At 40.7% G+C, this 12,887-nt stretch overlaps 1 protein-coding gene across 1 annotated transcript in view; it reads left to right on the top strand.

The window, feature by feature from the left end:
• The window catches only part of xpo4 (exportin 4), a 76,727-nt gene that overhangs the window by 27,801 nt on the left and 36,039 nt on the right, over positions 1 to 12,887 (top strand). Inside the window, exon 7 of the mRNA XM_085766059.1 lies at positions 6 to 118. Within this exon, the coding sequence (XP_085622185.1) occupies positions 6 to 118 (113 nt within the window). The remainder of the gene's footprint in view (positions 1 to 5; positions 119 to 12,887) is intronic.

Consider the following 12,887-nt stretch of genomic DNA (forward strand, 5'->3'; position numbering starts at 1 on the left):
GTCACTGGGGCGCCACTACATCGCCATGTTCGAGGCCACGCAGAACGTCACGCTCAAGCCGACGGAGACCTGGAGGGAAGCGCTGCTGGACACACGCGTCATGGACCTCTTCTTCACCGTGAGTAACAACAACGGTCCATTTGTTACATCATCACCAGTGTCGGTGTGTTGTGTTTATGTCTTTCTCTTGGGATTTAAAAATGTCTCTCAAACTTTTTCTTTTTTTTTATTGAACTTTGCACTTTGTTTCACTGATTAAAATCCCTCTTCGGTTTAATTTTACACGGGAACAGCCGTGAATTGTCTTGACAAACGCCACAGATGCTCGGCTTTGCTTTTTGTCAATTAATTAATCTGCAGCGGTCCGTCTGTATCTTCTCCTCCACATCTTTCTGTCAGAGTCAGAGAGGTCACCAGAGTTTCCTCGTGTCCTGCTTTACCCTTTCTTCTTTTCTTCTTCACTTTCTTTTCCTCACGTCTAGCTGGCGGTTTTATTTATTTATGATAAACAAAAGAGACAGTTTGCCTTTTCATGTCGGGGCGAAAGAAATCTCACTTGACCCCGTCGTTTTGGCACATGTTACTGTAAGCTGCTTTTTTTTACTGCTTTTTGTGGGTTCCATAAATGCACCATTAAGTAGATTTATGGCTGCTTTGCTTTGCAAGTGGGGTCTGTGTTATTGTGTTACTGTCCAGAGGAGGACCGCCCGGTGAAGTAAATGTGTATTTTTGTGCAGTGACTTTGTGTGTTTAAAGAGGTCGGCCCACGCTGGCTGAGCTAAACGCTGCAGCGGCGGCGGCAGCAGCAGCAGAGGGGGGAAAGTGTGGAACAAACCGGTCAGCTCTTCTTCCACTCAGCATCCGTCCAAACCGTCTGGCCACCCACTCGCCAGATACTGATCTGCTCGCTCTGCCCTTGTTTTTTTTTTTTTAAAGCTTCCTTTTGCCAAATACTGCCACCTCGGTTTAGCCTGTACCTGTCGGATACCTGCACTCGTTGCCTCCAAATAGCGCTTCTCCCTGACAAAAGCTCTCTTATTACAGCCCTTCTCTGCCAAATACTGCTCCATTACCCCAACTTTTTATCTTTCCATTGCAAAATATTGGCCTCCAAAACCTCCCTCTCCCTGCACGTTGCCAAATACTGATCCGCTCTCAGAGCCCTGGGGGTCCTGACTCACAACGAGCCGTCGCGCAGCATTAGGGTGATGTGGAGTCGAGATCCGTGAAGATTCAACGCGCATGATCTTAATCTCGGTTTATAATCTTTGTTTAATGAGAGGGATAAAAAATACAGACTCCATGCTGCTGTTCGTTTTCTTCCAATGCAGGTGCAGAACGTAGTGCAGTGCAGCCATGTGGGCTCAGTCGGGTTGTTGTAGTGCTGTGGTGTGTTCAAGTGCAACTTTTCACAGGAGACGAAAGGCGACTCATCTCATCGTTTGTGTTTTTTTCTGCTGCTGTTTGTTTGAAGTCGCCCGTGATGCTGCTTCTTCAAGCTTCCATGAGCATCATCTACAGTATTCTGTACCTGTATTTTTATTTTTTCCAGTAAGGCCTAATAAGGCTTATGGATTAGTCTTCTGAATGACTATTAGGTTTGAAAATTGATCGTAATTTTTTACAGATTAAGGTCTTAAAAGTTTGTAGTCTGTCTCACAGTGATAAAAAGTCGGCCAGTTTATTCAGCTACAGAAGCAGAAACTTGCAGCCTGGAGTTGTGTTTGGTATCAGACAATTCGACCAGTGTTTGTCAACCTTTTCTAGCTTGTGATCCTTTTTTAAAAGATTTCATAACAAAACAAGGTTACGCTTTATAATAAGTACACACTATTAAGCATTAGTTAAGCATTAAATACTGAGTTCATCATTTATAACACATGAATACTCATTAGTATGTAGTTTATAAACACAGTTAAAAATGTTTTACTCATCATTGATAAGCACCAACTATATTTATAAACTACATGCTAATGAGTATTAGGGCTGCAATTAACGATTATTTTCATTATCGATTCATCTGTTGATAATTCAAACGATTAATCGATAAGTTGTTTAGTCAATAAAATGTTTAAAAAATGTTGAAAAATATCAATCAGTGTTTCCCAAACCACAAGATGATGTCCTCAAATGTTTTGTTTTGTCCACAAACCAAAGAGATATTCAGTTTATTGTCATAAAAGGAACAAAGAAACCAGAAATATTCACATTTAAGAAGCTGAAATCAGAGAATTTTGACTTTTTTTTCCGATTAAACAGATTATTCAATGATCAAAATAGTTTAATTTAATCAATTATTGTTCAATTAATCGATTAATTGTTGCAGCTCTTATGAGTATTCATGCGTTAAAAATGAAGAATTCAGTATTTATTCATTCTTAACTAATGCTTAATAGTGTGTACTTATTATAAAGTGTTTCCCAAAACAATACACAGATCTAATAAGTCACGTTTCATTCTAATAATAATAATGATCAAACATTCAGGACTGAACTGAAAACAGAAGAAGGTAAAGATCATCTGTTGTTTCACCAACTTTTTATTTACTCTCTTTATTTTGAACCTTTCTTGTTGTAAAGCAGGTATCCATAGAGATTCTCCAGTTTTTGCTACGGATGTAATCTCTCTCTCTCTCTCTTTTTTTAAAGTTATCTTTTCAGCATTGTTGCCTTTTTATTAGACAGGACAGTGGACGTATGACAGGAACAGACAGGCAGTAAATGAACGTCCCGCTCAGGATTTCCTCCTGCACAAGGACCAGAGCTGGTACTGTATGGGACGACGTGCTCTCTAACCGCCAGAGCACCCCCCGCCCCCCTGCATGTGATCTTTTAGTGTGCAATCAGACCGAGATGGCAAGTGATGCTGTCTCATGGTATACGATGCGGTCTGGCAGCGACGACATAAAAGTCCCTATTATTGGCTCATAACGGTTCCCACAGTTTGGAGCGGCATGAAACGTCTTTATCAGGAAGTAGTGGTAAATACTGAGGTTCTCGTTTCCCTGTTAAGTCTATTTAGTGCTCGTGTTTTAAGAGATGCTCAATGGAAACTCTTGGTTTTCATTCCTGTGGCTGCGTTTTATAAAGGAACTTGTTTCGGTGTCGTGTTCGCTCTGTTATGCACCTCAGTGCATCATCTTCTTCTTCTTCCTCTGTGTTTTGAGCTGCAGAGGCCCAGCTCTGGTTTGACGAGTGGTTTCTAAAAAAAAAAAAAAAAAAAAAACAGCACTGAACAATAATTTGATTTTATTGTTTTCCAGAAAAATACAGATTTATTAGCTGTCATGCAAGTTTAGATGTAAAAGATTTGGCCAAGATTAGAATATTGTGTAGTTTTTAATGGATTTAACATGTGAAATTCGTCACTGGATGAATATGAGCTCCAGCTTTTTGTCATTTGTCTTGAAGATCAAACTCTTGTGTCACTGTATTTCATCCAGTCATCACATTTGTTAGCATCTTTCCTCTTCAGAAACAGTCGGCGTCTGAACCCTGGAGTTTCCTCCCTTTTTTTTCTTCTTATTTGCTTCATGTGCAACAACATCTGGTCTAAAGTGAAAATAAACAACATAAATCTCCAGAGAAAACAAACATATTTCAGAGCTACTTTGAAACGTTGCTGGTGATTAATCGCCGTGTTGACTCTCTGCGTACTTTGCTGTCAGTCGTGGGGACTCGGCATAACAGTCGTGAACTAGTGAAACAATCACTCAACTCTTGCTGTACAATCTGCAGATGCTTATTCTCAGTCTTTTTTTTTTTTTTTGCCTGATAATCACCCTCCTCTGCTCTGCTTGGTGTAAACGTTTTCATGCAGCTGAAAGTTTTGAAGCCGTGATTGTCAATTCTCAAAGCAATCACAAATAACCGTAATTGGCTCCTGAGCAGCGCATGTAATCAGAGATTTAATACACAAAGCAGCAGCACCGAGTCCCCCCCCCCCCCAACTCCCCCAAACTCCCCATAATCAAGGATTTGATTGGCTGATCGCAGGCGTTTGGCACGGATATTAAAAAAAAATGTTTGTCATGTTTCGGTCCGGCTTCTCTTTGCTGCAGGAATGTGCAGGATGCGTTTTGCGTTGGTTTCAGTTTTCAGGCCGTCGGTCTCATCTCTCGCTCCGGTATTTCTAGTAGCTCAACTGTTTGTTATTGTAAGGCTGCTGTGGCCGTGTCAGCTGTCCGCGTTGAGTGTGTGTGTGTGTGTCTTTGTGTGAGTGTGACTGTGTGTGTGTGTGTGTGTTTTAACAGCATCGTCTCTGGTTGTGTTTGTGTGCATTTTTGGTGTGTGTTGGCGCATATCTGTCTCTGTGGGGCTTGTGTAACGTATATTCGTCTGTATATGTATACGCTCTACATGGATCTATTGTGTGTGTGTGTGTGTGTGTGTGTTTCTTCATGTGTTGTGTACTTGTACAGCTATACATGTGAGGACCAGTTTGAGTTTTAAACCATCAGAGTGAGGACATTTTGGCAAAGTGAGGACATTTTGGCTGGTTCTCACTTTCTCAGAGCCCTTCTAAGGTCTGTTTGAGGGTTAAGACTTTATAAGAACTAAGTTATTATAATTAGGTTTAAGTTAGGTTAAGAGTAATGGTTAAGGTTAGGCATTTATTGGATAGTTAAGGTTGGGGTAAGGGGCTTTGGATTAAACCAATATTCATTCTTAGCACCCATTGCGAATAATCCTGACTTTGAAAATTCTTGTGTAGATGTGGGATTCAGAGATTGGAAGACCGCTGGTATTACAAAAAATTGGTGATATGTGTATACTGTAGGTGATGCACTAAAGTCTTTTCAGCAACTAAAAGAAGAGTTTAAGCTTTCGCGAACTCAAATTTATCGTTACTTACAAATGAGGAGTTATTTAAACTCAATTTCATATTACAAAAGTGGTAGTAAGCTGAATATTGTTGATAGTCTCATCATGAAAGCAGCAACAATTAAGTTTCAAATGTTTTTATTGTGAAGCAGACAGTATATCAAATATACATCCATCTTGGTTTATGCAATGCTTCAATATTTTGTAATATAAGTAACAAAGGTGTCCTACGAATAAGTAAATAATTGAAAGAAAAAAAATAAATAAATGGGAGAAAAATCTGAAAAATATACAAAAATAAGTAAATAATACATTTACTGAAAAAGCAGCAACAGTTAATAAGAAAGGCTAAGGGGCTAAAGGGAATACATTATGTCGATGAGTGTCCTCACAGAGATAGCCATACAAACATGTGTAGTGTGTCTTGTGTGTGTGTGTGTGTGTGTGTGTTTATTCAGTTTAACGGGGTCTTCTGCTGTCTCAGCTGCTGCGTCGTCTCAGCTGTGCGGGCTAACGGTCGGGGCTGATGGCGGCGGCGGCGGCGGCGCTGCTGCTGGGTGGTGGTGGTGGTGGTGGAGACACGTGCCATCGGGGTCACAGTCCGCAGCAGAGCAGTGGCAGGATTAGAGCCCGGCCCCAGGATTAGGGGCCCCTGTTAACAACCGCAGTAACCCACCCATCAAACACACACACGGCCCTGTTGAGGGGCCCTGGGGAGCCCCCCCCCTCCCCAACCCCCCCGTGGGCGAGCGTCTGTCAGTCTCCCATTAACTGGCTCCAGTGCTGCTGCTGCCGCGTCTCCCAGCGCTGGTGTGTGTGTGTGTGTGTGTGTGTGTGTGTGTGTGTGTGTGTGTGAGGGGGGTGACTGGTGATAAGACACGTCTCAACTCACATAATAATTCAGTTTTATTACAACATGCAGAGATGGACAGAGTACTCCACCCCAGTACTTGAGTGAGAGTACAAACACTACTGGTCAAAATTTACTCCGTTACAAGTAAAAGTAGCTCAGTCCACATGTTACTGCAGTAAGAGTAAAAAAGTACTTGCTTTTAAAGGTACTTAAGTATCCAAAAGTACATGCTTTTAAATTTACTGTAAGTCAAAGTCAGAGTCAGAGTAAATGTCTTATTGTTCACATCAGTGAATGACTCTAATAGTTTGTAAATGAATGTAAGGAGCTTTTAAAGCAGAAGTAAGTGATATATTTGTGTTAATCTAAGTCTTAAATAGTTGTATCTTCCGACAGCAATCACTTCTATAGAGTGTTTGGTCTGAAACACGGGTCTGTCAGTCTGCTCTGCTCTGAGCCCAGGAGAAAACATTTCTCGTATCCTACAGTTTTTATCCAATGAGGAGAGAGAACGGCATGCAGGGCTGTGTGTGCAGCCAAGGAACGTCGTGAATGTGGTGACGTAGGGACGAGGACTGTTATGGTGCGTTCAAGGAAACTGGTGTTTTTCCGACCTGTGAAGTGGTACCAGTTCGATCTGGTACGAGTTCACGGGTCGGAAGTTACGAGTGGCCGTTATAGTGACTTTCACCGGTAAAACAGGTCGGAGAAACACGAGTGGGTTGCCTGGAACGCTACAAAGTCGTAAGTTGTGACTTGAAGCTGTAATTTACGATTTCAAAAGCCTGCCTGGAACGCAGCATTAGCCAAAACGACCGGACCACTTACTTCTGCTTTAACTCTTGTTAGTGAGAATGAACTCTTTGCTGCTCAGCTGCACTGATGTGCTGCTTTTAGGGGTTAGGGTTTCCTTCACAGACAAACACAGCTTGTGTCCAATAGGATTTTAGAAAAAGACCTGAAAGTAACCAGTACTTTTCAGCCTTCCTACTAATTAACTCAAGTAAAAGTAAAAATATTTGTCTTGGAAATGTATTCAAGTAAGAGTAATAAGTACCAAAGAAATCTAATACTCAAGTAAAGTACAAATCCTCTGGATATGTGCTTAAGTACAATGCTCAAGTAAATTTACTCCGTTACTGTGCACCACTGACAACATGGGTGTTATTTTTATAGTTTAACCATCATCAGTCATGTCGGTGTGTGAGCTGATGATGTACAGTAAATACAAACCCAGATTTTGGCTAAAGAAGATTGTACGGACAGAGGAGAAGAACAGAGTCTAATAAATATTTGTAAATTCTCGATGGTAGATTCAGTCCAAACAGCCGCAAAAGTGAAAGTATAAAGAGTCTGGCTTCTACAAACAAGACAATGATCCAAAGAAAATATCAAAATCCACCATGAAGTACTTTTTACAAACAGAAGCTGAAGCTTTTGGATCGACCCTCGGAGATCTCTGAACCTGAACATCACTGAGACATCTGTGGGTGGATCTACAAATATATCTGCACTTGTAGTGATCTGAAGGAAAAGGAGGGAGAAAATCCATAAAAAAAGAGATGGATAGAATCTCAGTTGTAATAACTGACAGAGCTGCAAGAAACATCATATTGCAATATGTGTTTCAACTCAATTTCAACTCGAATCGGTGAAATTCACTTTTCATTTTCACTTAAAAAAGATACAATTTGTGAATCTTGTCCAAAAACAAACATGTCCCTTTACATCATGATAATATGATTAGCTGTTCAGTGTGTCTCTGTAGTAACACAATTTTATCTTTTATCAATAAAACAAAAGCTGCAGCTCCTCTAATTTGGATATTGCATTTAACCATATTGCACTTTTGATGACACTGTTTTATTTATTATTCGTTTTTAATGTTTATTTCACAAGGACGATACAACATTGCCATAGAAAATGGGAAAATGTGATGCATATAAGACGTCTAGCTTCAGCTAATTTGCTGTCTTTGTCCCTGGTCAGGCTTTAGAATAGGATAAAATATACTGAATACAATAAATGCAATGATACAAATACAGTGAATAGGTACCATGAATAAATAATAAACACAGCTGCAGTTATAAATTTCAGATTACGGTAAAACACAAGTTAAATTTAACATTAAACATTAGTAAAGAGCTGTACTGACAATGACTTGAGAGAAGTTAATGTTCACATTTCTGCTGCTGTTTAACGTTCACACTAAACCGTGAACTGTGATTAATCGTCTTAGCAACCTGGCATTTTTCCAGAATAAAACGGGGCCAGCTACGTTTTTTTTTTTCTCTCTCTCTCTGTTATACAGTAGAAAACACCAGAGTGAGAGTGGACTGGAGGTGAAAACACAGCAAAAGAAATGCACTTTAAAATAGAAATGTGGAAGTGTGGATGCAGCCTGGCTGAGATGAGAAACGATCTGTGACAAAAGGTTTTCAGACGATTTTTGGCTGTCGGATGTTGCAGTACAGTGTCATTACCTCAAACTGTTGTGATGTTTCCTCGTTCCCAGGTCTCCACAGCACTTACACTGTGGAGTACAGTGTTTTCTCTCAGAGCTGATAGAAAACCGACTGGAAAGGAAGCGGTTAATTTTTTTATTTTTTTTTTTTTTTTTACAAAAGCCTGTGAGAACCTGTAGTAGGCTAGGCAGCGAGTCGTCCTGTGACCATCGGCTCGTGTCAGTCTGTCGTTTCTTCGATGAGGCTTTAAACACCGGAGGCCGATTATAATTGACAGCTGTCAATCACAGCGAGGCCCGAGGTCTCTGCAGCTCAATAATCACACAAGCATCCTGCCGCCATTTTGCCGTTTATTTTTATTTTTTATTTTTTTGCTGCTTGAAGAGACGCTGAAGTGTCAGGTGGGAATCAAACCCGGCCAAGATCTCGTCTCTCTCTCTTTCCCACTTCAGCTCCGAGGTTCAGGGGTTTGTGTGATTTCAAGATGGATGGAAGCGATGAGAGATGATGGGAAGGAAATGAAAGGCAACCCACACACAAAAAAAAACTGTTTGGAGACTGAGTGAAGTGGAAGAGAAAGCAGAGAGAAGATGAAACAAAAGGATGTATGGAGCAGGGTGTGTAATTTCACAGAGAGAGGTTGAAGGAGGGTGGGTGGTAGCGGTGGGGGTGGGGAGGCAACGAGAAAAGACGGACCAGAGAGAGAACGACCGTTTAGAGGGAGATGGAGAAACGTGGCTGCAATTTCCAGCAGAGTGACGGAGGATAAATGGGCCATGGGAGATTGAAAAGGAAGAAGGTCGTTGATTGTTGGCCTCCTTCAAAACAAACCCACTACGTCGATTTAACACCTCGTGATCCTTCCACACCCCCACTCCCACCCAACCCCCCAGCTGCCTGAAAACCAAAAAAAAAAAAAAGAAGTAGAAAGGAAAAGGAGAGCGCAACAAAAGCGCACGATCTTTAATTTCGGGCCTCAGCTGTGTGTGTTTTTGTTTGTCTGTGTTTCTCTGGGTTTTTAATTTCAGTTTGGCTCAGGACGATTAGAGCGCTGCATCAAACTGTGATTGAGTGTGTACACACATGCAAACACAAACCACACATCTGGTTTGCTTCATCACATCCAAACACACACACACACACACACATGCATGCATGCATGCACACACTGGACATGTGTTACACAGTGTGTACACTCACCCTGATGTATAAACGTCCTTTACACAGAGGGAAGTGACTGCAGAGCTGCAGCGATTCATCAATTAATCGATCAGTTGTTGTATTTCAATGCTCAACTCATTGTTTAAGTCATTTTCAAGCAGAAAAGCAAAAATCGTGCTCATTGCAGGATGTGAAATAGAAACATTACCTTCTCCTTCTGTCTCCTAATTGGGTTTCATTCGGTTTTTGGCTCCAGGATAAAGTGCTTTAATTAACCAGACAATGAATCATCAGATTAATCAACAAAAAATATTTGTTCATCACGACACCTCCTGATATAATAACATTACATAACACCGCCCCTCAAGCTGAATTAGTTAGTTATTACAGAGCTTTTGTTATGGACCTATTGTATTGTGTAGTTGCACCGTAGCTGAGCTGCACCTCAAAAAGTTCCCACATGTTGGTGCTGTAGTGTGGTGGAGAGTGTGAGGTCTGCAGAGGCAGCGAGGAGCGAAGACGACATGAAAACCAGCTCCATTAAATCAGATCAGTGTCAATTCGCTGAAACTCCTTTTTCAAATGCAATAATCAGTGAAGAGACAACAACACAACATAACTTATTTTTAGAGATTTAGCAGCTGCTGCGGTGATATTATTAAAGAAATATGTATTAATGTTCATATACAACTGCAGAATGACAATATATTTAATTATAATGTGTATATATAGTAACAAAATAACCTGATTACGTACGATTCACTAGGTTTTGATTCAGCTATAACCTAAACGACCAAGTCTCAAACCTCCATCTGTCCTTGGAAGTCGTCCATAGTATCACATGTAGCTCACTTACACTGTATGTAAAACACTTACATGTGTTACATGTCACAACAATAAAACCTGTCACCTGTTTTAATCTTTACGGCTGATCCGAGTGCAGCTGTTGCGATGTAAAATAACAGACACAGCAGGGGTAAATGAAAAAAAAAAAAGAAGGGCCTCACTCACAGACTAGAGGAGAGATGCACAAGAGAGCAGCAACACACACACGCCGCTAAAGCGTTTGTGTGTTTACCGAGTAAACACAATCAGTGTGGAGAGCAGGGACTGGTGAGGCTGCAGCAGAGGCCTGCAGGCAGACAGTAACCCAATCTGAGAGAGGGAGAGATGGAGAGAGGGAGAGATGGAGAGGGAAGGAGAGAGAGAGAGAGACAATAAGTTGGAAGCACAGTGTTGATTTGAAAAAACAGAAAGATGAGCCTCTGAGCCCCCCGAGGTAACAGACACCAGGCTTTGTCTCCTTCTATAAATATCATTCCTCATTCTCCCTGTCGTTCTCTGTCTCTCTCTCTCTGTTTCTCTTTCCATCTCTTCCTCTGGCTCACTCTCTCCTCCTCCCCCTCCTTCATCCTCTTCCCTCCCCTCTTTATTGTCTCCCCTGTTGTTCTCCTTCATTTTCCTCCCTCCCTCTTGTTGGCTGGATCTCTCCCTCATTAACTGCTGCCCTTTCTTTCTTTCTTTCTTTCTTTCTTTTTCCTCCATGGTTATATCCGTCTTCTTCCTCGTCTTTCTTCATGTTGAACCTCGACACTTATTCAGTGTGAAGAAATTCATTTCTGCAGTGATGTTCAGGAGAAAACTGAGCTGAATCTGAATCCTATATACTATATAAATATACTATAAATAAACAGTAAACTCAGCTGATTCTTCGATGCATCAACAGAACAGAATATATAAACATGAACTATATTTGTTCCTCATCTACATTTTGTCACAATAGAGGAAACTCTCAGTCCTCTAATGCTCATACAGCATAGTAGTTGTATTGTATATCGTCTTTTAACAAACAGTCTCTATCTGCAGCCACAGAGACTTGGAGAGAGACACAGTCATGTTTTTAGAAAATGTACTTATAAGCTGCCAGAGATTATTGTTTTCCAGGAGGGAAAAAAAATAGGCAAATACAAAATATTCAATAAGACATTTTTTCAACAGCTCTGGAAGTCGGTTCGTCGTAAACAGCGTAAAAGCTGCTAAGTACCTGAAGTTTGCACTGAATTAGAGCTGCAGCAATTAGACGCTGATGAGTAAAGCTTTTAGTTTCTGTCACTTTTCAAGCAAAAAAAAAGAAAGAAAAGAAAAAGGACAAGAACATGTTTCTTCCAGCTTGATTTGATGTGTTTCTTTGGTGATTATGTCAGTTAATGGACTGTAAAGAAAAGAAATAACAGCAGACGTCACCTCAGGCTTTTTGGGAAATTATGATTATGATAAAGCCGGTTCGTATTTCTTAGAATATATAATAAAATCAGGTGAGATAAAATTATTCTGAGGCCAAAACTTTAAAGCAGAAGTGAGTGGTCCGGTCGTTTTCGCTAATGCTGCGTTCCAGGCAGGCTTTTGAAATCGTAAATTACAGCTTCAAGTCACAACTTACGACTTTGTAGCGTTCCAGGCAACCCACTCGTGTTTTTCCGACCTGTTTTACCTGTGAAAGTCACTATAACGGCCACTCGTAACTTCTGACCGGTGAACTCGTACCAGATCGAACTGGTACCACTTCACGGTCAGAAAAATACGAGTTTCCTTGAACGCACCATAACAGTTCTCGTCCCTACGTCACCACATTCACGGCGTTCCTTGGCTGCACACACAGCCCTGCACGCCGTTCTCTCTCCTCATTGGATAAAAACTGTAGGATACGATAAAAGTTTTCTCCTGGGCTCAGAGCAGAGCAGAGTGACTGACAGACCCGTGTTTCAGACCAAACACTCTATAGAAGTGATTGCTGTCGGAAGATACAACTATTTAAGACTTATATTAACACAAATATATCACTTACTTCTGCTTTAAGTTTAACATAGCAAATTTACAGAAAAATGTTTTGCTCTTCCAGCCTTATGAAGTGTAGAGACAAGTTTTCTTCCTTGTTTGAAAATAACACAAAATTTCAAGTTATTTTCTTGCAAATTTGAGGCTTTGTGAAGTCGGAGTATCCAAGTTTCTCTTCGCATAAATTTGCAATTTTCCACTTAACAAATCTGAGTTTTAAACCTGGATATTCACCCCCACCCTCGTTATGTTTTTACCTACAATGTCCCAAATACCCTGTTGTACATCGATGGAGAGGAATGAGCAGATTAATCAATAATGACTGTAATTGTTACTTCTCGTCTCAACGTCTCTAATTGCTCTTGTTTATATGATAATTAAATCAAGTTAGAAAAGTTAAGGCATAAATTAAAGTTTCAGAATAGTTTCACAGTGAAGGAAAAAAAAGCTTTTTTAATATCCAAACACTGTTTATATTCATCAAACTTCCTAAAACTCAGTTATGGTGATTAAAAAAAAACAAAAAAAACAAAACAGAAACTGAATCAAACTGTCCAAAGAGACGACGAGTCCCACTCAGTTTCTATTTCCACAGTCTTGGTCGTAGTGGTGGTACAGAAAGTCTACGAGGCGAAGCCCCGGCTGCCAAAGCAAATGTGGCGAGAATCGAATTAGCGAGCGTGACAACGGCGTGAAGAACGACCACTAATGCTGCACTGATACCAAACCCATTGATTAATCAGTGTGCAA

Source organism: Trachurus japonicus, chromosome 21 (assembly GCF_045865225.1).
Source record: "Trachurus japonicus isolate A0001 chromosome 21, Traja_1.0".
In the NCBI taxonomy this organism is placed as follows: domain Eukaryota; kingdom Metazoa; phylum Chordata; class Actinopteri; order Carangiformes; family Carangidae; genus Trachurus; species Trachurus japonicus.